Source organism: Pagrus major, chromosome 17 (genome assembly GCF_040436345.1).
Source record: "Pagrus major chromosome 17, Pma_NU_1.0".
In the NCBI taxonomy this organism is placed as follows: domain Eukaryota; kingdom Metazoa; phylum Chordata; class Actinopteri; order Spariformes; family Sparidae; genus Pagrus; species Pagrus major.
In genome coordinates, this window is record NC_133231.1 from 7416492 (window position 1) to 7442246 (window position 25755).

At 43.5% G+C, this 25755-nt stretch overlaps 1 protein-coding gene across 1 annotated transcript; it reads left to right on the top strand.

Moving 5' to 3' along the window:
• Positions 1 to 2363: 2363 nt before the first annotated feature.
• Positions 2364 to 3188, top strand: tmem74 (transmembrane protein 74). The gene has a single exon (XM_073484730.1). It carries the CDS (start codon positions 2364 to 2366, stop codon positions 3186 to 3188), a length of 825 nt encoding a protein of 274 aa, XP_073340831.1.
• Positions 3189 to 25755: the final 22567 nt, after the last annotated feature.

Here is a 25755-nt window from a genome sequence, read left to right on the forward strand (position 1 = left end):
GTCCCAGAGATGATGCTAAACAGCTAGCCACGACCTGTCCTGTCTCATAATAGTATTCCCTGCCTTAAAGGTGCATTATGTAAGAATTTTACTGGAAAGAACTAAAAAAATAAATAAAATGTCAATAGAACGACAAAAGAAGAGTTTTGACTTTATGTCGTCTGTGTATTGTGTTGCAGTATTATCCACTGAAGTTAGCACGCTAACCAGCTAGGCCCACCCAAAGTTTCTTTGCTAGCGATCTAAACACCAACACTCCCCGGTGCTCCGACCTCCCAGTCCAGACTGTTAGCTGCACGGCTAACTAAGGTAAATGATATTATAGTTAGCAGCAGTTTGGCAGTTACTCGGCTGATATGCTTCCACCTATTTGTTTAGAGAATTAATGAATTTGACAGGTGGCCTGTTATTACATTACATATTTTAAAGGTGCATTATGTAGTTTTGGGGAAGAAATTTTAATCAGAAGAGAAAGATCTTCAACTTCAAGACTGATTTTTTTAAAATGTCTAAACAAACTAAATAAACAAACTTTTTTTTTTTGAAAGACTGAATAAACAAACTGACATTAAAGGACCACACAATTTCATACTGTTTTACTTTGTTCATACTTGGCGGACCCTGCCACTTTTCTAGCTTCAAACAGTGTTCTGGGGACCTTATTTTCCTCTGAGAACAGCTTGTTTATTCAGTCACAGAAAAGCTAAATATTTCTGAGATTGTATTATTACCTCATAAATATTGTAAATATTTAATCTCTGAGTTTGAATTTCTTCTCCAAAACTACACAATGCCCCTTTAAGAGGTGATAGTCCCCCCATCTCCAACGCAGCTCCAACTCTGGGCAGATGGCTAAATAAGCTAACTGGCTAATGGCAGCTACATTTGGCGACAATTAGAGGTTACCCTGTTGAAATGCTGCCCCCTATTTGTTCGGAGTATGAATTGACAGGTCTCCAATTTTTACACATTGCACCTTTAACTGTACATTATGAGTATTTATCTCTTCTCGCATCAGTATGTCAAATGTATGGCATTCAGTACTGACTTGATTTGCAACCTTATGACACTCTATAGCACCTGAGCTCCTGTAAACTCCCCTTTGGAGACTAACTCTATAGTGATATCTTTATCTCCTAACCGTCCTTCACCTTTGAGGAGCTTTATAGTTGTACACTGAGATTTCTGCAGCATCACATCCTCCTAAAATGCTTCCTAAGGGAAGGGCATTGCCAGTAAAATACGATGCTCGGGTCCCGGTGTTCGCCTCGGCCCCTTCAGATCCTCATCCCGTGCGTGTGTTGACTGACTGCTAGTGATCTCAATCGGCTCACAGATAGCGGCGCTCCTTTCAGCGCCACGGCGCGGGCAGCTGAGGCTCTGTGTGTGGGAGGGACTAACAGAGAGCTCGCCTCAGTGCAGCACCGAGCAGCCCAGAGAGGAGTACAGTCAAAGCATCCACACTGATAAGGCTTTTTTCTGTAATCCGTCCCCGTTGCGTGAACTCTAGTGTCTATGAAGAGGAGAGGGCGGAAGGGATGCTGAAGTAGCGCGGTGAGTGTATTTTTCTGCTTGTGTGTGCAGTCTGAGGAGGGTTTTGTGAGGGATTAGAGAGGAATAAAACCGGATTGTGCACGACCGGTCCACCCTCAATGCGGAGGAGCGTCTCACATCTTCTGCTGAATTCAGATAAAGTGTGCAGGAGTGATCCGACGCGTATGATAGAAGTGTGGGATGGATTTAGCTCGGAGAAGTGACAGTCTCGTGGAACAATTTCATTCTGATGCTCTTGCAAGTAGACCAACTATGGTTATGTATATTTTATGCGTGGTTTAGTTTCAGCTCCTGCTCTATAGGCTGTGCCCCCTTTTTTAAAAAAACAGAGTGTCGCTTAATCTCGGTTTATACGTGGATTGTTTCTCTAATTGGATACAGAGGCATTTGGCTAATCACAGCCTCTGTAAGCGCCTTTCAAGAGGGCTGCACGGATTTCTCCTAAACGATCCGATCAACTTTAAAGTGGTGTCCATTTCAGTCTAGCCTGCATACTGTAAGAAGACATGTGCATTTTGCGCACCGTTCCAAATTACGCACGCAAGTTGTTTTTTGGTTGTTGTTTTTTTTGCGCATTGTGGATCTTAGGTTTCACGCTTTGCTGTGAGTGTAATCTAATTAAGATGCGCCATTTAACTTAGAGCTGGTGTGTGTGTGTGTGTGTGTGTGTGTGTGTGTGTGTGTGTGTGTGTGTGTGTGTGTGTGTGTGTGTGTGTGTTTGTGTGTGTGCCCCTCTTATTAGGGATGCTGTGCGGTGTCAACATCGTGGGAGGACGGCTCAGAGTGAACCAGCTGGAGGTGAAACACGAATGGCTTCTCCGGAGCTGCTTCACGCGGACGAGGGAGGCAAACAGCCCGATCATCCCGACGTCCTTGACCGGGTTTCCAGCGCGCTGCACATCCGCAAGTCGGGCGGATCAACAGGAGGAGCGCTCCCGGGGGAGGGCTGCTGTAACCCGGCCCGCGGCTGCCACGACCGGTGTCATTCAGCAGCACCAAGGACGGGTAAACTCGGTCCCCTCGGCGAGGAGAAAGTCCGGGTTTGTTGCGACGAGGAATTAGAGACTTCTTTCACATATATTGATGAGAATGTTAACCTGCGTCTGGCCAGCCCGGATAATAGTTGTAAAAGTACTCACAGACCCGTGCGCAACGGCGAGCCTTGCTCCGAGACTTTCCCGGAGCTTTCCTTCATGTCCGAGGATGATCTGTCCTTCGGGGAGGGCTCCGGGAGCTCTGTAGACTACGGCTTTATCAGTGCAGTCACGTTCTTAGTGACCGGGATCTCCTTGGTGATCATCTCCTACGCCGTGCCTCGGGATGTGGTGGTGGACCGTGACAGCGTGTCGGCGAGGGAGATGGAGAGGCTGGAGATGGAGAGCGCCCGCATAGGTGCCCACCTGGACCGGTGCGTCATAGCGGGACTGTGCCTGCTCACGCTGGGCGGCGTGGTGCTCTCCACGCTGCTCATGATCTCCATGTGGAAGGGGGAGATGTACAGGAGGAAGGTCATCGCTTATTCCAAGCGCTCGGCCAAACAGTACGGCTCCATCAGCCTGAAAACTAGATCCAGTCCCAGCCACTCCTCTGCGCACTTGTCCCTGGAGGAGGAAATAGAGGAAACTTTGACTTAAGATGCTGCTCTGCTTATGAACCTTTTGTGTATGACTGAGGAATTAATGCCATTCACACATTCTCTACCATATTGTAGCCTGAAACTGTATTCAAACATTCACAAAGTGTAAGTCTGCTGCAACATTTTTGTCTTCTACTGTAGAAATAGCTCAGACACTGTATTGTATATCCACAAGGCGACAGAAAGGACAAGAAAAGCACTTAAATACAGAGTGAGCAATGACCTGAAAAGCATTATGTGGTATCAAATTGGTCCCAAATGATTGAAAATGGCACCAAAACATGAGAGCAACCGAGAATGTTAAGAGCTTTGAGTCACAAACACTGGATCATATTTTTCTTTTTTTTGCACCCGGGATGCAATCTCTGAGAGCCTCCATTTATTATTAAGGCTATTCATATTTAATGCGAATGTTTCCAACAGAGAAATTGTGCACAGACACATTTCAGGAAGTACGCGGAGTGTGTGTCCCCAGGGCAGGAGAGTGGGTGTACGGAGGGATGTAAAGCTGTCCCCGTCCACTGTGATGTGGGAGAATCAGCTCAGTGGCCCACATGGTAATATCCAGTGACAGTCTCTCTCTGGTGCAGTGCTGAGGTAAGCCAGTAAGGCCCGGCTTCATGCATCTGAGCCAAATATCCACGTCGGTTTGATTGTAGTGAGCAATTTGACTGCAGTCGACAGCGCTGACACCGTACACCCTCCTCTGCTCTCGCTTCCTCCTCTCTGCTCCTCTTCCCTCACCTTCCAGGTCTCTCTCTTTGCCACAGGAGACTCTCTATTCTCCTTCTCAGCACTGCACTGTAAATTCTCGCTCTAAGCGTGCGGACAGGGTCCTGGGCAACCACAGCCAAGTGCCTGTGACATTTCAAGGTTGATGAGCCTCTACCTTACCTGTCTCCTTTGATTTTGTCTTTACTCTCTTCGTGAGGACGGACTTAAGAGCCCCTAATCACACATGAAAGAGTTGCCCTACTTCCCAAACCTTAAGCCTTCACCACTTCAAAAGAGCTAATTACATTTCCAAAGTGAGGTATCGCTCTTTTTAAAAGGTTATATTTGATGTTATCGCGGTGATTTGCAGACTTAAATTTTGCAGATGACATTTAAAGCTTAGGAAAAGAGGTTTATCATCTGCAGACTTGCTAAAAATGTTCATGCCCAGGCGTCCAGGCGAGTCAGAGACCAACTTCCTGCTCTTGGTAGAGGAAGATTCTTAGTTTCTGCCCCAGCTGAGTCCACGTGGAAGCAACCTTCAGCCCTCTCTTTCACCCTGATGGTTGTTAATGCTGTGTGAAGAGGCCTGCAGAAGAGAATAAAACATGCCACGCGCTCCTCCTGAAAAACAGTCATTTTTCATGTGGGGATGTGCCTCATCCCTACATGTGAGCTGTAACGTTCATAAATCATGCATGAACCACTAGAAGTCATTCATATTTGCATATACTCATATACACAGCCAAACCGTTGCATTCTACGAGACACATGCCGGGTGATTCTTATGCAGTGTCACTGTTACCTTGGTTTCTTGTCCTTGCATTTTTTTCTGGGCCGCGTGACCCTGTTTCAAGGCTTACATTCCAAACGACATGAGTCAGGCTCTATTAATGAGATGCGTAGGCTGATTAGTCTATGGTAAACAGCTTGAGGACACACCGCTTGCTGCGCTTTCATTAAGTTGCATTGCTTCTGTGTTTTATTGTCACAGCAAACACATGTATTCCCAGTGCCAGTCAGTGCACAGACCGATGGATGAGTGCGTTTCAACTGGATCACATGAGTCTAGTAATAAGGCATTCAGGCAGCTTTCTCATTCAGAAATCATCTGATGCAAGTTTGTGTTGCTATAGCTTCTCTTTTTCTGTGACCACAGAGCTGACAAGTGTGTGTGTGCATCCCTGAAAAACAGCCATTACTTCCTGAAATGGCAGTAAAATGCCAAATGAAGAGATTTCCAGGAAAGGTAATAAAAATTAATGATCCATATGAGGCAATGTTGTCTTGTTCTCTTCACAGAAGCTGTAAATCCACAGCCGGTATTACAGATGTTTGAGTAATATGTCATTCAGCGAGCCTTCCTGCCGTTGTTGGCTGTCGAAACAAGTTCCCAAGCGCTGGACACTCGTTTCTTACCGCCTCCTTTCCTTTCGCTCTCACCAGTACATTCATGTAAAATTAAATCTGTTCAACACTTAAAAGGCGGCCAACAACAATGCTTCTGATGCCAGCACATTCTGTCTAATAGTATTTAGTAATTAATTCACATACCAGCTACATTACGCATGCAGCACATCAGGGCTTTCGTTCAGTGTCAGAGGTGGAATCATCTGTGAGAATGTCACTCTCGTAACACACACAGGATCATAAATGCTGGAGGGAAGCCATTAACATTGCAGACTTCAAACAGACTCATCTGCAAGCATGTAATGCACTACGCAGGTTTTCAGTCATATACTATTCCTCCCCCCTCTCTATCCTTTTCCTTCTTTATGTCCTCCTCCGTGGTTGGCACCGTGCCTCGCAGCCGACACCAGGCTTCCCCTCATACAGCCAACTAAACGTGTTTGGGGGATTTAATCAGGGATTTGCTTGAAGCGACAGCATTTTACACGCCAAGCTCAAGTGTATTTCCAGAGGTTTCATGCATAAGCTCTTTATCCTTGAGCAGTGTACAGCTAAATCACCCTTATTGATATTTGGTTGGCTCCTCTGTAAGACGATCCCTTCAGGTAAGGCCGAGGAGCAGCTGAGCTGCTGCCATCAGCGAATTTCCTAAAGGTGTTATTACACTCCTCCATCATGTCAATGCTAATACTCTGTGTGTGTGTGTGCATGAGGATGTGTGTATTTATATGACTTTGCGCAAGCGTTGGGTTTCACCTTAGGTTAAAGAGCTGCTGACCTTAACATTTCAATTCAAACAGTTTCTGTGGAGACATTAAGTGTGGAAAGAAGGCGGGCTTTGCCACCCAGGGAGGAAGAAAAGTCAGTGGAGATTGCAGACAGGCTGAGCAGGAGGAAGATACATAACGCTGAGATATAATAAATGGAGCAGAAGTAAAAGGAACAACTTGACATTTTGGGACATTTGCTTTTTTGCTGAAAGTTAGATGAGAAAGATCTGCCCCACTTAGATTTATGAAGCTCGTCATCAGCTGACCTTACCTTGAAATATCTAACATGGCTTTGTTTGAAAATAACAAAATTTGCCTACTAACGCCTCTAAAGCTCACTCATACTGTACTGTTGTCATGTGGGAGGAACTATTTTGGACGGCCCTGGTTCCTGAACTAAACGTCCCATTCATTGTTCTCATAGAGGATGACTCAACAGACACTGAATCACTGAACTTAAAATTCTGTAACCGTCCCGCTAACAGTGGGTGAAAGCCAAAGTTTACAGTGTTTTAGCCCAGTCTCATTCCCATTTTCTCACCTCCCTCAGTGTCTCATACAGACGCAGAAGGCACCTTTTAGTGTTTCTGTATGAGACGCAGCTGGCTTTAAACTAACTTAATGTTTAACCCATCCACCTGATGTTGTACACGGAGCGAGAAAGTCCCAAGACAGGTGGAGGTTGGAGTTAAAGGGTAACTTTTACACATTTAACACAATATTGTGTTTATAGGTCTTGGGGAGTACTACTACTTTGCACTGTGGGTAATGTATGCGCCAAGTTTAGAAGAGCAGTCCACTGGTCCAGCAGTGCTCTGGACTCATTATGGACAGTTTGAAAACAAATGATCAAAATCGATACAGCAGAACTAGAGACGTCGCCTTTATTATGCTGCATTCAGGTGCTCCTGGCACGGTCCCATTTCCCAAGTTGTGAAGTCGTTCTTCCAGCTTCGTTGTGTTCATGTGCGTCGTGTCGGAAGGTGGGAGAAGATGTTTTGTATTTTATTGCCCGGAGCGTTTTAACAAACATGTTGACAGCTGTTTCCAGTATTTGAGTGACAAGGGAGAGCAAGGGAGACAATACAATGACTATACAAAACATGAGTTTAGTAAAGTTTCTTTCCATCAAGTCAATGTTTACATTTGTCCACCATGTTTCAGCAACATATGACATTTAGTCGGCAACTCGTGTACCATCATTTTTTCCGACTGAGGTGGCATTAATGTTAATTTTCCCAGTCGGAAAATAGTTTTTCTGATAATTCAGACAGCAAATGAACACAGGTATTCAGCTCAGTCTTCTTCCTTTTCAAACCCTGTTGCCTACATTACCCACAGTGCAACTCACATATGCAGTAGTACTCCTCAAGCCCTGTAAACACTTTGATGTATAAAAGTGGTGGAGTTGCCCTTTAAGTGGTGGGCCACACACAGGACCTTCAGTCAGGAGACTGGGGTTCGTGTCCCTTGTGAATCCGGGCATCAACAATTTTTTCCTAAACCTAACCAAGTAGTTTTTGTGCCTAAAGCTAACCCGTCCGTTTCATGTTAACCACGTGTTGGAAAGTCTTTCAACACACAGATGCAGTATGCCGAGGGACGTGACACAAAGGCGTGACACGAGAATGTGTTTGAGATGAAGATGTTAGCATGCTGAGAGATGAGATAATACATCAATTCACTTTTAAATTCTGGGTCAATTTTGGATGTAAACAGCAACTTTTGTGGTATTTAGAGCCCTCCTCTATACCCAAATGATGGACAAAACATGATTTTCTCAGAAAAAAAGTTGAAACGATCTACACAGGTGGTCATAACATAAACCTGTAATTGCTGCGTCATCTGGGAGAGTCCTGTGTTTTTATGCCAAGTAACACTGAGGACATTGTTTTAAAGAAAAACTGAGATGAAAACGGAGAATGGGGAAAAAACCCTTCTGGAATCAGCATCCCCCTTAACTTTATTAACACATTATATCTTGTTTGTTTAATCTGTACAAAAACACCAAGTCATGTGTTTAGGAGGAGACTTCTTCTATACGTTACCCCAACAAAACCACAACTAAGAAAATGTCAAACTATTCCTTTAATAGTGCTCAGAGTACATGCAACTATGTGGCACTCAGGCTTTCAGCTAAAAGCAGAAAGAACTGCCTCTCCTTTGTCATACATATTAGATATATTCATATCTGTGGTGAGCTTGTCCTCCATCTATCTGTGGATAGTGTGGCCAAAAAAAAAAAAAGAAGTAATTTCCACTTCGATTGATTCGCTTGGACAGAAAGACTAAAGCCAAACTCCTCAGGGATATGACTTCATTCTTGGTTGCTCCCTCCACTGCTTTACTCAGACAGGATATTTTTAGTCAATGTGCATATTGGATTTTTGGAAAGCTCATTGTATTGTAAATGTAGTCGGCAAAGCTCATTGCTAAGGATGCACTTAGCCGGGCTGTTTTACATTTAGCCTGCAAGAACGTCCTTGCTTGGCTCCATCCGAAGCCCTGTCCCCGGTTTCACTTGACATTAAAGCTCATGAAACATAAGTTTATTCTGCCTCTGTGTGTTTCTTCAGCTCAGTTTATTATTAGATGCCTCCTCCTCATCAGTTCTGTCTTGTCCTTTCCTTTCTCTTGTGCCACACTGTTCTGAATTCTCCAAGGTTCAGCAGTTTCCTATTTTGCTTAGTGAGATTGAACAAAAAGCCCTATTCTTACAAGGAACGACCGCAAGTACTGCTCCGTGTCCAATCGATTTACGTCTCTGGTCAGCCCGGTTCTGCACGGCTGACAGTGAAACAGTCCTCAGAATCGCTTTGTCACTCGCTCGCCGGTCAACCTCACTAATGCCGGCAATCGGGCCTGCCATAACCAGACACTGGAACGTCTGCAGAGCCATTTCCTGTGTTGTACTTGGCACCTTGGAATCACTTTCTCAGACGGATAAACTATCGGCACTCTGGCTGCTATGGTGGATGAGAGAGGAAATGAGGTGATCGGTTGGATCAATCTTACAGTAAAACCACTCAACCGCTGCAGGAAGGCGATGCAGGGTACATCCTCCTCTGTCCGTCTGTCTCAGCCTCTCCGATCATCCACCACAGTGGATTTTCAAAATGGGCTGTTTTACATGGCAGAGGCCATGGCCCTGCCAGTGATGTGGTTACACAGTTGCTGCTTCAACAATAACATTACAGTCATACTTGCAATGAGCTGAATGCCTCCTCAGCTTAGCAGATTGGGGTAATGTAGACTCGCTGCACAAACAAATCACAAGCTCGGTTCACCTCTTGATCCCCTCGCTGTTCAGCCCCTTCTGTTGTAAATCACACGGCCTTGCTGGGCTCCATTGATTTAATTTGTATCAAATTGCTAATGCAGTTATTCGTCATGCGTGGCCTCTCGTGTATGCTTGTTTCCCCCCATTATGCCTATGCATTTGCCTCTAATTACAGTAAATAATGACCGCTTGCTAGTTTGCTGCAGTAAATACTATAAGGGATCAAGCGCGGTCTTTAGAAAGACATCAGCAAGCCAAGAAAGCAGCTTGTTTGTCTCCTCCTACGACATCTGAACAACAGAGCGCAGTGGAAAGGCACACTGAGCATTCTGACACGTTTATACCAGAACACAAAGTATGTTATGTGTGTCTGTGTGTTTTACATTTCAAAGACAGCAGCCTCGTTGGCTGAGTTAAACCCACAATGGAGCCGAAGACATACATAAACTAAGTCTCAACAGCTTTGGACAGCTATACTTAGACACAGCGATGCAGTTTGGAAAGTGTGCAGCATTGCCGTCACTGATTTCCCTCTCGAAGAGCTCCAGAACACATTGTTTCATGTGTGCATGCGTTTTGCGCACACAAGCCCATCTTTTCCTTGCAAGATTTTGTTCATCGTGTTCAGATGTCAACTAAAATATTGAGGTCGGCTTACCACTTAGAGTTCAACGGGGTCGTGGCTTCTTTCTTTCAAAAGACTGTCAATTTCAGAGCTCAGAGAACAGACCTACTTCAGAACTCTCCCTCGACTTTGCCAGCGGACATCTGAGCAGTTACAGCTCTGTGTTGTGCATCAGTTTCCAATATGAAGATGAAACGCTCCCCTATCAGATGAGATTAACAGTTTTCACCGCGATGCTCCTCACATCACCCAGCTGGGCGGATCTGCGTGGCTCACAGCGCTCTCTGATGTTCTGTGCCGTGTAATGACATTTCAAGGCCTCTACTGCAGGCCTCCTAAATATACACAACAGGGATACCTTACAGCCCACTCACCTGCCATGGCTGGTTGTAACTCCACACTTTTATTAGTAATTTGCCACCATGTCTGTAATCAGCTGCATTCACTTTTCACTTTATTGGTAACTTTCACCAAATCTAGTGTCTGTGACTGTTTTTTAGTATAGAAGAGTGCACAAGCAGTCTACACATTTTAATAAAGTCAGCAGAGCCCAATATAATTATAATGATTTAATTAATTCCTTAATCATTTCAATTTACTGCTGAGGCTGAGAGGAATATCATTAGTCTCACAAGTGTATTGTCATTAAACAAACAAATTGAAATTTTGACCTCAAGGTTACGTAAGTGAAAAAGTTAACCGATCGCCAAATTTATTAGAATTCAGCATCTGTGAACCATAAATGTCTGTACAAAATATATAATAGATATTTCACTGGAAAGTTAAAAAAAAAAACAGCTGGTGGCACGATGGCTAAAGTCAGGGGTCATTAGGATTAGTATGATCCTCCTGATATCTGCACCATATGACAATCCATCCTGGAGTGTGCAAACAATTCACCCTAAATGCAGATGTCTGGTTGGCACAGCATAAATGCCAGAGAATTACCCAAATCTGTTTGCCTCACCCTCTGGGCATCATGAATGTTTCTGCAACATATCAGTACAATCCATCCAATATATTTCAGTGTGGACCAAAGTGGTGGGCAGACTGACCAACAGACTCCTTGGAGAAATGCCATCAGCTTGGCTAAAGACAGCATAAAACTGACCTTCTAAGTTTAAATGAGTCATACTTGCCCACCTGATTCTGACCTTTGCAAGACACAAATGCCATGGTTATAAAGAAATGAGAAAAAATGCCACTGCCAATGTAATTTAATTTAGATTTCTACCAGAGTTCTTTGGCATTTCAGTCTGCCATTTATCCAGCGTGTCTTTAGACATAAACTGTAGCTTTTTGTCTCCAACCACTGGGGTTAAACTCAACCAATGAGTCACAAATATGCATTTTGAACAGCTTGTCCAATATATTTATTTGCATGTAAGCACGTGCCTGCGGTTTCCAGCACCCTCCGCTCTGAGATCCTAACAGAGGATAGGCTGTGGATGCGCCGTGGTATTGAGTCTGAGGCTGAGACCAAAAGCAGGCACTGCAGAGCCTCCAGTGTTGTGTTACCAGCGAACACTGGACTGCTGAGAGATGATACTGGCTGGTGGAGAGGCCCAGCAGGATGTGGAGAGGGAGGATGCTGACATGATAACACACACAAACAATCCCACACATTCCCAAACACATACTCGGACACATGCGCATATTGCATGCATGTCATGTACTGTGTGCGCATTGACACATTACCTTCCAGTGGAGTTCAGCGGTATGCTTTACTCACCATAAGACTCAGTGATCGATCGCTGTGGGTGAACTGTGTTATTGAGAAGGGACACGGTGCATAAAAAGAAACAAACCAAACAAAAGGGTCAGTGGTAGAGGACAAATTCACAGACGTATTTACTTATCTAAAACAGCAATGCTATAATGTGTTTACATTACACCATTAAGTCCATGAAATAAAAGTCCTGCATTCAAAACTTTACTAAAAGTAAGTGAGAGCATAGAAATATTATTACAATATAAAGGTACTTAATATGCAGTACTAACAGCATATTTTGCTGAATGATGTCTTTCAGAATGTTTTATTACTAAATTACTGGATTTATAATAGTCAAACAAATACATGTAAGTAAATAATCAAATGTAGTAGAAATACAGAAAAGATAGGTTAAACTATGGACACTCCATAGCCAATCTACATGCATTTACTCATTTTTATTAAAGTAGAAATATCTCCAAATTGTGCTCAGTAATAGATCAAATCAAATAGTGCTCAAAAACTTACATAGTTACTTCCCACCACTGTAAAATACAACACAAACAGGAACAACACAATACTAAATATAAAATAAACTCAAAACAAAGGGGGCTGGAAAACAGCAAATTGATAGGATTAATAACTCAGTAGAGTGCATACCTCCATCAAGGCCCAACAGTCCCATTTAATTCAATCAAGCCTAATCCGGTGTCAAATAAAACACATTTAAATCTACAAGATAGATTTTTATTAGGATCCACATCAACTTGTACTCGCTCAAAGATACCAGCCACGGAAATATGCGTGATTATTTTCATCCAGAACCATGCATTATTCCCTGAGAAGTTAATGAAAATGTCGGAAAAACATCATACTAGCGATGTTAAGAACATAGGAAAAAGATTCCTGGATCTGTCCCTTTATCTGGATCCAGACCAAAAGTTAATGGGGTCTATTCTGGGCCAGGATGCATCCTCCTTTTAATTTTCATGGAAATCTGTTCAGTAGATTTTGTGTAATCCTGCTGACAAACCAACCAACAAACTGACTTGGGTGACAACATAATAATAATAAGAAGAAGAAGAAGAAGAAGAAGAAGAAGAAGAAGAAGAAGATAAATAATGAAAATATAATTTGTACTGTTCTACAGTTACCTTTTATGCACAACATGCAGGTGCACATGCATTTGCACCAAAATTTTTTGACATTAGTTAAAATATTAAAACATTTTAAAAGAGGAGGGATGATTATAAAATAACAAGCGATTACAAAATAAAACAAAAATAAAAGTAGAATAAAACAAAAATAATTAAATAAACATAATATTAACAGTAACAAGAGCACAGCCTGAGTACATTTTGCTGTCCTCAGATTCAGAGACAGAAACCTCCACAGTTTGGGTCTGGAACTACAGGAAGTAGCTTCACTGTCTGTGTTTGTCCAAGTGGTCAGAGGCTACACCAAAAATCCATTTATTGACAAATACAGGAATCTTAAAGATTATTCTTAAACTTACTGGAAGCCTGTTTAGTGGAGTGGGAAGTAACAAAATACTAATACTTCGTCACTGTACTGTCAGGTATAAAAGAAGTAGTAAAGAAAAAGTATCTGTACTTGAGTAAAGAATGTGAATATGTGCCACCTCTGCCCTCCCAGGACTTAAGAACAGAAGTGACTTAGCTGTAAATACAGACTTTGTTGTGAGATCTGTGAACAGTAAAAACCTTTTCCAACCTGTAAGAAGCTCAGGGCGAGAGTGAACATCCTAAAAACTAAACTGAAAGCCTCATTGTTCTCTCTGTAAATTATGATGAGTGAAGGCACAAAACATTCACCTTCATGATCGATCACGTTTATTCATTTGTATCAGTACCAGTATCTGCATGCCTCAGACTCCTCAGAGTCATATCAGTTACATATACAGCAGTAATAATCACTGTACTTTGTTTTCATCTACACGGTATTGTACCACTTCAATAGCTGACGGCAACCTGAAGATGGCAGCATCAGACCTCACAATGCGACCTGCAGTCTGAGCCCACAGCATCGCACTTATTGCCCTGTCAGCATCGAGCGTCTGATGCTCTGGGAATAGGCTGTGTGAAATCCCCATATTACGGCGCTGAGCTCTGTAAATCACTGTGGTTCTGTAAAATATGTACATGGTTAAAAAAACATGATGTGGAAGTTTGAAGCGAGCCACTCTACCCTCTCTGGTCAAATGTATTCACTCCCCTGCAATCTATTGGCATGCCCATGAGTGCATTTATAAATGCAGGCACACAACTTCCTCTGGAGGTTTCCTCTTAGAGACCTCCCCCCAGTGTGATATTGTGCAACATCTGGCTCCGGCTGCGTATTGATCTTGGTCAGGATGAGGGGGTGAGTTGGAGGGGAGGGGGTGTAGTGTGAGTTAAGTGCACAGGTCTTTTTTAAGGACCTCTTGTTTGTCCCAGTGAGCATTTACCGTCAAGTGGTGCTCTAAGGTTGGAGGAGAACGAACGTCAGTCCCGGAGGAGATCAACCAGCCAGAAGCTGAATAATTCATCTGGGCCTTTCCCTCTCCAAGCACCAGGAGTCTGGAGCTGATGAGAGCTTATAAAACACTCCTCTACCTCCAAACATCTTCTACTTTCTCCTTGACTCACTCTGACCCTTCCCTTCACTGCACTTCCTCGGTTTTGTCCACCTCTCTCCTTCCTCCACCATCCTCCACGCTTTAAGTTTTCCTTGCCTTGGCACCGAAAGTGTTATGCAACTGATATACAGATGATGATGCCCTGGATCTGATGTCTTAACGCAATAATACCTCCACCCTGCTCACCTCCTTCCCCCTCCTCCCCTGATGCTCTGCAGTGAAGGGGGCTCTTTGCGGGAAACTCGAGCACACAATCGTATCTGCTCACATCTCAAGTTTCCCAGTGGCACAGCACACCGATGCGAGGCAGTGCATTCTCATCATCCGAACCTTCAAATTTGCTTTTCTACTCCTCTTCCTCCTCCACCACCACCACCACCAACTCACCCTCCTCCTCTTTCTGGAACTTTCCTCCCCTCTCATGTTTCCCTTTCCTATATTCACCTAACTCATGCTCCACCTTGCAGTGATGCAGAGGAAAATCAGGTGGAAAAGTGACAAAGAGGAATTGAAATCCTGCAGTTTACTTGACCTGAAAGATTTCATGCAGCCAATACATTTTGTCGACTAGGGATGTCATTGTCTGGGTGCCTCTGTACTGCTGGTGACTTTGGAATTTTGCTTTGATAAAGCTTTCCTTCTCTGCTAATTGATACTGTTTCACCTCCTTCCCCTCCACGATGCAGAACATGTGGGTTTGCTCAGGCGCAGCTGTTCGTCTTCATGCTGTTTTTAAGGCTGAATGCCTCAACTTCAAATGCTGCCATTGTTACACTTCATTTCACGTAACAAGGGCAGCAATAAGAGCAAATGCAATTCTGTCCTAGTTTATGAAGAACACAGTAAATCCTGTGTGTTGTTCATGTGGTATTGATGATTTGCATAATGACTTGACTCACTTTCTCATAAAGTGGTCTGTGAACGTTACTTCAAACATTAAAGGGGCTCTACAAAACAATTTGCATGTATTAATCACTTTTCTAGGTGAGAGAACTCTAACATGACTTGAAAAATGACACCGTCCTTGCCTATATAATCTGTTTAAAGGTGCAATATGTAAAAAATTGGCCACCTGTCAAATTCATAATCAAAACAATAAAAGGGCAGCATATCAACAGAGAAACCGCTAAATGCTGCCGTCAGCTAGTTAGCTCAGTTAGCTGTGAAAGCAGTCAGGATCCCGAGCACCGGGGAAGTGTTACTATTTATTCCGCTAGCACAGGACCTTTGGACCAAGACAGGCCAGGGCTAGCTGGTTAGCATGCTAACCTCGGTAGATATCTGTGGAACACAATACATAGATGTCATGGTGTCAAAACTGTTATTTCTTCATAACCCTGTCGATAATTTTTTATTTAATTTGTGAATGTTTTCAACAAAAATCTTTCATCATAATGCACCTCTAAGTTGTTTAATGCTGCTGGACTGTGGATTTGTGTCATGTTCTCGAGGGCCTCATTTCAGTGCTTCTCTTTGCTCTGCTTACAGGACAGTAGCTAACGTTAGTTTAGAAGTGGAGTCCGCTAACATAAACTAAAGACCGGCTTTCAGCACAACACAGAAGTTCCACAGAGCCCCTCTAATTCAAAATATTTACATACTTAAAAAGAGGAATGGCCTTTCATCACTTATTACTCAACAGTAGCAGCAATTGCTTTCAGTTACTCCATCAACTGCACCTTCTAACATCTCCAAAGTCCCGCACATTATCCTGTGTATTAGGAGGTAAAAAATGAGACATTTTGGGGCTTTTCCATTATTTGTTTAACTGTACATTATGCAAGAATTGGCCACCTGTCAAATTCATACTCAAAACAAATCAATATATCAAGAAAAACCGCCAACTGTTGTAGCTGTCTTGAGCTAGTTAGCTCAGTTAGCTGTGCAGCTAGCGGTTCAGACTGGGAGCTCATGGACCAGGGGAGGGATAGTGTTTACACCGCTAGCATGGAAGCATTGGACCGGGACCAGCTGGGGCTAGCTGGTTAGCATGCTAAATTCAGTAGCTATCTCAGCAACACAATTCATAGACATTATCATGTGAAAACTGTTTTTTATTCACATTCTGTTGATAATTTTAGTTGATTTTTGACTTTTAGCCCATTTAACCATGCTGAGTTGTGTTGAGCCTGTTGCTGGTGAAAACCCAACAACTCCTGTATATAAAAACTTTGATGAATTTAATGGGAAATCAAACCTGTTTATTGCTGAATTAGCATAGCTTTGTTTGTGGATATTCTTCAATAATGCTGCAGGGAGGAAGACTATTTACAGCTTCTCCACTGACCACTGCTGAAGTCAAGCTCATCATATCATCAGTTAAAGACGCACCTTCAAGTGATTAGCCCTGTTGTATTTGAAATGCAAATCCCTGCCACGCTGGGTTGACGTGTCAAGTCAAACCAACTCAAACCAAGCACGTGTGTGAAAAAGCCCCAGCTGTGGCTTAACGTCATGGTTTGGGTTTTTGGTTCAGTGATTTCCTCTTTTATTTTGTAGATTATATCCTCACATGTCATGTTTTACTTTACTAATTCCTGTCTTTGTCTTTTTCCCGCCTTTTTTGTTCACCTGTTTACCTGTGTTTCTATACCTAATCAGTCTTTGTGTATTTAGTCCATGTGTTGTCCCTCACTTGTTGTCAGTTTGTCTGGTTTGTTCCTGGTGTTTTTACAAATGCTAGCTTCCTCCTCCTGCTGTAAGCCCCTGTACCATGACAAAGGTGTTCTCCTTGTGCTGCTACCTTGTTATGGTGGAGGAGCTTGGGAATTTCAGATGAGAAGCCTGACTGAAGACAGCACTCTACTGTCCAGGTAAGTTTGGGCATGGTGCTAACAACGGATAGATTGAGGGTTTCAAGTTTAACAAGAATTGTTGGACGCACCCCCTCCAATTCTATGACTAAACTCATATTAACCCTCCCATCCAACACCTGGTAAGAAAGCCAACAAGCTGTCTCCCCAAAATGGCAAAGTCACAGAGCATAACAGAGCTTAATTGTAATGTAATTACTGAAATTCATAAGATCATCTCTTACTCGTTACTGAAAACCCCCTAACATTAATGTTACGCTTCAAGGTTGGGATATGCTCAAAACAAATTAGTTTGTACAAGACATCAGATTGTTGGACTGACATTGCCTCTCCGGTTCTGACATTGTAAAGGTGCGTGAGGAGGTTTCAGACACTGTTCAGCCATTCAACAAGTACTTTGCCTTTACTCAGCAATATGTGATCAATGTATTGAGTAAAGGTAAAGTACTTGTTGGATGTACTTGATTCAATGTGAATTCCAACTCTAAATTCTGCACAGTAATCCTGCTGTCACTTCTTCTGCGGACAAAGAAGTTTCTCTCTTTTGTCACCGCGCCGCCGACAGACTGAAGATGATGTCATGAGTTCCTCGGAGTCAACAATGCACTGAGGCCAATATGGATTAAAAGTCTAAATTCAGTGGCTCAACACAGTGCCGATACATTACGTCATCCCTTGTGCGCTGTTATTCATTTCTTGCAGCGTAATTGAAGCAGCCATAGATGATGTCATCTAAACACAGGACTTCCATTCAGACGTTGTTTTGTTGCGCCCGTACACGACCGAGCGGACCAGTCCCATCACCATAACTCTAATAAATGGACTGGATATGGCGAGCTGAGTGTACTTGGCCTCCGCTGTGGAGATTGGCAGGTGTTTGATATTCACTGAAGGCTACCTCCCCCCCCCTCCAACGCATCTGTCCCTCAGTCCCCTGAAAAGGCATGTCTGAGTCTAAATTATAGACTACGAGACTTGGAACCTGTTCGGAACAACGGATGAGTCATCTTGGAGAGACAGTGAGTGAGGTGACTACCTCTAACCCATCTGCTCGTGAGATTAATGACCTATCAGCCTGTTTATTGACACAAACAAAATGACTCCTCTTTACTTATGCCAGGGGTCTCTCTCTCTCTTTCTCTTTTCATCCCCTTGTAGTGTCTCTCGCTCTGTCACTCTGTCCCCCCCTCTCTCCCTGTTGTGGTGGCCAAGGTTAGAGAGGCGCAACGAGAAAGGGCGGAGAGTCGGAAAAGAGAGGAAGAGGGGGGGTCTAAACAAATCTCTGTCTTGCCAGGACGTCCTCCTGCCAAGGTTTGTCTCGCGCTGGAAGGGATGAAGGAAGGCGGGGCTGCCGGGTGGGAAGGGTGGCGCGGAGGTGGGGGGTGATGGGGAGTGACGTGATCCCCTTTATCCCGGCCAATAAAACAGAGTGGCCGGTGAGATCCGGATCCGTACGTGCCGTCAAATTCAATAAGGTAGTGCTTTAATGTTTTCTTTTAATCAACCAAATTGCATTACACACTGCCTCCTCCGCGAGGCTCCACAGCGAAAGAGGAAGGGGGGACAGGAGAGTCAGGAATGGTTGGTGTGTGGGGAGCTGGAAGCACCGAGGGTGGCATTCCCGATATCTGGAGGAATTTTGGGGAGAGCCAAATGTCGCATGTATGTTGAAGAATTTCTACCCTACAGGCCTGCTCAAAACTGCTCCTCCTCTGGTTCCCCTTCAACAAGAGGAAGCAATAGCCAGTGTGAATTCAGGGTCAGACTGGGGACAGACAAGGTGTACAGACAGACTACGTCATTCTGGTAATGAATGCCAGCTCAACTTTTAGAGCATCAGCCGCTTTAAAGGCAGAGCACTACCTCCTGGACGATGGTGTCCCTTATCATGAGCCTACCCCTTACCCCCCCCCCCCCCCCCCCTCCTCTCAGTGCCTTCCTCTTCCTCCTTTCCTTCCTCCAGCAACTTCCTCCTCATCATTCTCTCCTCTTCAGCCTCACTGACCTTACTCGTCCATCCCTCGCCCCTCCGATTTGACTCACCCTTTAGTAAAGGTACATCAGGAATGCTCCCCTAAACACGTCATCATCAAAAACCCTTTTTCCTTCCCAAAGCTTGAGGGAAGGACGCAGCACCCGGCGTGACGGAGAGGGATTGTGTATCTGCGTCATGTACCGTAGTAATCACCAGCCGCTCGATCAGCTTGCTGCCCCCGTCCACTGGAGTTACTGGGGTTTTAATTCTGATTGGGGGTTTACTCTTGGATGTTTCATTCCACCTTGGATCAGGCGCTGCTGTTGTGGCCCGAAGGATTACAGCCTGCTGCCGCTGTCGGCCGTTCATCCGTGGACAGATGAAACTTCACAGAGAGCAGTAATCCACTGGAGAAGGGTGGCTTTGCTGCTCAGCTGCCTCAGCCACAACTTTAAAGCCAGCTGACATTTAACATAATGATCAGTCAGAGTGGCCGAGCGTTTACACACGGGAAAGGTTTCCCGGACACAATTAGACCACAGTCCTCGCATGGGCTAAAAATGAATCACAATACACAATACCATAGTGTAGTCCCTCTATCCATCTAATGGTAAACTGTGAGTGGAGTGACTGGAAGAAAAGCCTCAGTCTCAGCTGTGATATTACGGTGGTTTATCCACAAAGCTTAGAAAGATGACCACAGTTACAATCTGCTGCACAGTGTATAGTCTAGGATACAGGCTGCACTTTGGTTTTAGCAATCCATCCTGCTATGAGTCATTTACAGTATGCTATTAGACAGAGGGGTTACCCAAGTTTTCCAATTCTGAAACAACAATGTGATTACGAGAATGGAATCCGTCCCTCCATCTTATCAACATTAGAAATTAAGAATTTTAATTTATTTTAAACTTTTTTCAATTAAACTACAGCACAAATTTTAGTATCCATGCTCAATAGGACCTGAACACCTGTCATTTTGGTTTAATGTTGGTAAATTTACTGCCTTCTCACAAATTTGTCACGCTTGCCTCCGGGTCATTCATTGGCCAGGGTAGCCAATGGGTGAGCTCTGATGAGGCCAATGAACAAGCAGGAATGAGAGGAATTTGAGGAAGCAGGTCATGATGTTTTTCATGTGAGAGTTAATACTGTACATTCACAATACAGCTCCAGTCCATTAATAAATTAAATTAATTAAATTCATATTTCAGTAACCTTGAAGGACTTTTTAGCTTAACGTGAGGTGTGTTTCTTTGGTTTTCAAGCAACTTCTGTATCATGTCATATTGGAGCGATATAATAAAATGTTTGCATTTAATGTTTCTGCAAACCATGGATATGTTCAAATTTGTAAGTTTCATATCATATCAACATCTTGACAATATTCAAGAAACATGTATTGTATTTGAGCTGACTTTGATGTCAAAAGGAGGAGGGGGTTGTGGTGGTGTTACTGCCGGGCAAGACAGCTGGTAAGCCAACGACTACGGTTCAAGACTGCGTTTCAACATTTTATAAGTGCAAACCCACTGGATATTTTTAAGAAGACGTTGGGACACTTTCCAATCGTGTTTGTGGTGACAGACCCAGGTAAGCCAAAACATGATCTTTTGCTGACCCTAACCAAGTGGTTTTTGTGCCTAAACCTTACCAGACCAGGCAGAGCATTGCCACAACATAAACGTGAAAACTGAACATAAAGAAATGTAAAGTTGTAACATAATGAAATGTTACGTTACAACATAAATAAACTTAAAGTTTCAACATGTACTTGCACATGGTTCACAGAAATTGGGTTATTAGAGCCTTCATGAACATAAAAATGTCCCTGTTGTAATTGAGACTTGATTGTTGACATAAGGGCTAATTATTATGCAAACTGGTTGTCACGATAATTCCAATATGACATAAATTCGGTATAATAGTGTTTGTTTGTAACTTTTTTATTGATTTAATTTTTTTTAAAACAAGCACTGCATGAGTTTTACGTCTGTAAAACCTAAAACATTTGGATGCTTTTTATGTCTTTACATTAACAATGAGTTAACGTTATTTATTCTACAATAAGCTCAAACAACCATTAATCGAAGCACCAACCATGACTGCATGCAATCACATGAGCCTGACAGATCTGCATGTCAGGGTGCATCTAGACACTGAAAACTGCAGAAGAATGCAAAGTGAAACAACAACAGAAACAACAACAACAACATGCTGCATGGTTCATGTTGAACTCGCCCCTGAGGTCCCTGATGGGTGGATGACTTCAGCTGCAAAGTCACTTTGACTCAGTGAATCAGGAATCAGGTAACGGGATCAGGCTTCATTAGGTGACTTCAGCCGAGCTGGCAGACGGCCAGGTGAGCTGGACGCACAAATGGACATTGATTTTTCAATAAGGGCCCTGAAGCTGTCAGCCAACCAGGCTATGGTGATATCTTTTCTCGCGGGGATGGCCTTCTCCCGATGATGGCCTGACTGGCACCCGACCACAGGCCACCACACCAGCTTTGTCTCCAGCTCCACACATTCCCCTGGCTCTGCCCAGTACCCCCACACGGGTGTTAACAGTTATCATACTGAAGTGCAGCTAAGGCTATAAAGCTAAATTTGGGCCTAAGCACAGACATGAGATAAAAATGTTGGACTTGTCTATATGATGTTTTGACAGGAAGTTTAACTGGGATTACAGTGAAAAGGCACTGAGTTTACAAATTGGTCCAAGGTCTCAGTGGGGAGAAAGAGGTTACAATGATATTTTCATGTCAGGTCATCTCTATTTATCTAGTCTAGTACTCTGTTGGCCCTCTTTGACCCTGGCCTGAAGGGGCCCAACACCCGTAATGGTTTTCATCCATCAGGCCTCCCTCAGGGGTTCCCTCTCCCTCAGCAATCAGTACCTCTACGGCCGCAGTCATCATTGATAGCCCTTATCCTGAACCCCACAGCCAGCAGGGCATCATGCCGTGATGGTGGAGGAGGGCTTGTCTGGACATGACCAACTGCATAACCCTATAAAGTGCAAATAGATGCAAGATGGCCTCATGTAAGGAGGACAGCAGGAATGAAAGGGAGAAAGTCATAGTCTGCAATAAAGATAGAGAAACAAGCTTTATCATGTAATGCCGAGACAAGCTTATCGTGAAATGCTCATAACTCTTCTGTTGGAGAATTGCCCAAAAAGCTAGAGATTACACAATTACAAGGTGTTTTTGTTTGTTTTGGGGTTTTTTTTTAACCCAAAAATGCCTGAGTCAACAAAACAAAGCCTTCTGTTTGTGCTAATTGTGACTCCAGGGAACAAAGTCATGATTGATCAGATCCACTGGAGGTTCCTGTCCCACGCTTGTATCTTATGATTCACCCTGCTGAAGCGTCTTTGAACTACACATTAAATTCCAAACAAGAAACTGTTTGACCGAGAGAAGAGAAATGCCATTTGGAAATGTTTGAAAAGCCATCACATCAGGTGCAAGAATCTAGATTGAAGGAGACCCATTGTGCTTTTTTTGCTTTTTTTCCTTTCCTTCTGTGTTTTATATAGGTTCTTGTGCATGGAAAAGATCTTAAATGTTAAATGGGTCAAAGTCCACACCAACAGAAGCTTCTCTCTCCCACAGAAAACACTGTTTCTGAAATGCCTCGCCTGTAGTCCTGCCTTTAATTCTGTGACTTTGTGACATCACACTACTTCGCAGAGTCAGACATTTGCATAATTTATGCTGAATGACTAGATTGGGACGTAAGAATTGATTTAGCACAGATGCAACACACTCCGTTGTTGTTGTTGTTGTGCTGGCTCAGGCATGTGTGAGCTGATCAATCAGAGGAGACTGGCTATTCGGGAGGAGGGTCCTTAAACAGACAGGAGCTAAAACAGAGTGTTTCAGACAGAGGGGGAATACAGTGCTGCAGCACTGGACAGTATGAGAAAACTGATGCGTTTTTTGAACATTAACACATGTAAATTAATTCTAGTAGTAACCCAAAGTAAAATTATGAACCTGAGAATGAGCACTATGTGTCTCCTTTAAGTAATTGTTTCAGTTCCCTCAAAAGCAGCCGGCATGAATGAATGACTCAATCTCAAGTAACAATATTGTATCTGTTGAATGCATTATATTATTCAGCCAAAAGAAGGTTCTCTCAATATGACCCTCAGTCCAGCTTGTCGGGCTCGTTTTCCTCAAATTATATGTGTTTTAACAAAGAATAAGCACCTCTAATTAAATCTCCAGCAGTTTATACACTGACATGTAAAACCTGGAGGTGATAAATCTTTCCCTCTGACGGGCACATCCAGGTGAGCAGCACTTCATTTAGGAAACGAGCCTCCCTGTGTCAACAATCTGCCGCTAATAAAAACCTCCAGTTTTGAATTGGATATCAGGGCTGTAAAAGAATCACCTGTGGGCTTTTGGACCGACTTTACCCTCACGCATCAATCAAGTCACAGTTTATTGCTCGCACTGGCCGGATTTTAATTTTTCTTTAAGCTTTATTGGAATTTGATTTGCCAAGATAAAGTTAAAGCCATTAATCTTGTTCTCCCCACGCGTCCCTTCCAATAAACTCACTGGAATTGGCGCAAGTGTCTCTCTTTGCTCCGAAAACCTTTCAGAAGTGAATGAGTGTGTAGGTATTTGATGACACAATTTTGTGCTGCATTCAAATATTTGCCGTCAGAATCAAACGCTGAGTGAAAGTGCTGCAGACGTTTGAAATGCAGACGAAAACCACAGCGGCAATCACTTTCACAGTTTCACTGCAGTGTGAGCCCAAAGCAGCGGGTCTGAAGCAGCTTTCTGCACGTATACTGTAAAAATTACTGACTTAATGGCTACTGTATGAATGATTCTTCCAGGATCAGTGGTTGAAAAGGAATCACTAATATTCCAAGTGATTCAAATCTCCTTGTGAAGCACACCAAGCCCTTCATCAAGTGGCATTTAATTATTTGCAGATATAAAAGAAAAATAAATGATACTTCTGAGTGTTATTAGCAGCCTGTGGTGTGTTGACTTGTTGTCTATGGGAAGTGGCTGTGCTCAGTCATCTTCCCTCAATTGTATCCCTTTGAGTCTTGGTCATTTAGACCCCTTCCACATCTGTCAACATCAATTACCCATGGCTTACCCCTGCATCTACATAACCGCCACCACCCCCCTGTGGCTGTGACAAACACACGCACCCACACTTAAAAAATTGCTCTTGATTCCCAGCCGTTGTCCCAGAGTGGCCCAGGCTCAGCCCAGAGAGTGTCTCTCTGCCACACAAGTGGAAGTGGAAGTGCAGCAAATTCGAGTCCGCTGGATCACACTGCCACTTTTCGCCTCGCCTCTGTCTTATTACCCACACATTTCTCCTACAAATTTTCCCAAACTGTCTAGATTCTCGCAGCAATTAAAGCATTTCTCTCATTCCCTCATCCTTTCTTCTCTGTCCTCTTGGCAAGAGGCACGACCATGTTGGTCAGGTCGTGTCACTGTTCTAGAGCCAAAACTGACACAACCAATTGAAGGAGGCAACCATGATCTGGCAAATAAAAGGAACAGAGGATTAGAGCGGGGAGGACGTCTGGGGTTCGAGGAGCAGTGAGAATCACACAGGACGTGCCATTGTTTCTCAACCAGCGATCGTTTTTGGCAGCTGTCGGATCTTTTCTTTCCTAGAGCCGTCCTGCTCTGGCAAACCCTCATAAAAAAGACATCGAGAGGTTGCAGTGAATGTAAGAAGCATTCATGTGGCTTGAGGGGTGTTGGCGTATCGCGATGAACTGGAATACAAACTCTCTTTCTGGGGTGAAAGGGTGATGGTGAGGGGAGGAGAGCTCTGACGTGTGCTGAGGATGCTCTCTGTCAAGATGACAAGTCACTCATGCTCTGTGCAAATGTACTTGATCAAAGAGAGTGTGTAACATTATATGAAGATGATAGGTTGGTTGGATGTCGTTTTGGCCTGTTTTATTTAGAAAAGCGCAGCGATGTTGGGATCTCTGGAAGTCCAGAGTAACACTTGTTTCCATTGGCCTCGTGTTCTAAAAACTGGCCAGACAGGATTCAGAAAGTGATACCAAATGACAGCACATTTTCCACTGCGTCTCCACTTTGTTTCTTTGTCCGTGTTGTGCTAAAGTGGTCAATGGAATTTTGCTCCTTTATTTCACCTTATCTTTTCTTTTATTATTTTCTCAATTTCAATTTTCTGTTATTCGAATCGAGGGTCTGGCGACATGATGTCATACACTGTACAGACTGTAAAGCCCACTGAGGCAATGTAAACTGTGATTTGGGGCTATAAGGTAAAATTGACTTGAATTTGACTTGATAATCTGTTATGTGTGGGGCTATTGGAGCGACTTCCCTGAGTCTTTGCTGGTTTCATGGATACCTTTTGATTTTGGAAAAGAAGTTGCTGCTCTGGGTCTGTTACCTTTAGACAGAGCTGAGCTAGCTGTTTCCCGCTTTCCAGTCCTTTCTGCCAAGAGCACAAAGTACCAGAAAGTAAATAAGCTCAATCCAATACAATTCTTCAATTCGACCTATTTCATCTCAACAAAGTACATAAATTCATCTTGCTGTGCGGCAGAAGATTAGTCTTGGAAAAACAGGTTGAATAAATAAGGC

Excerpts from the sequence above, each read along its gene's own strand:
- tmem74 (XM_073484730.1), top strand. The coding sequence starts at position 2,364 with ATGGCTTCTCCGGAGCTGCTTCACGCGGACGAGGGAGGCAAACAGCCC.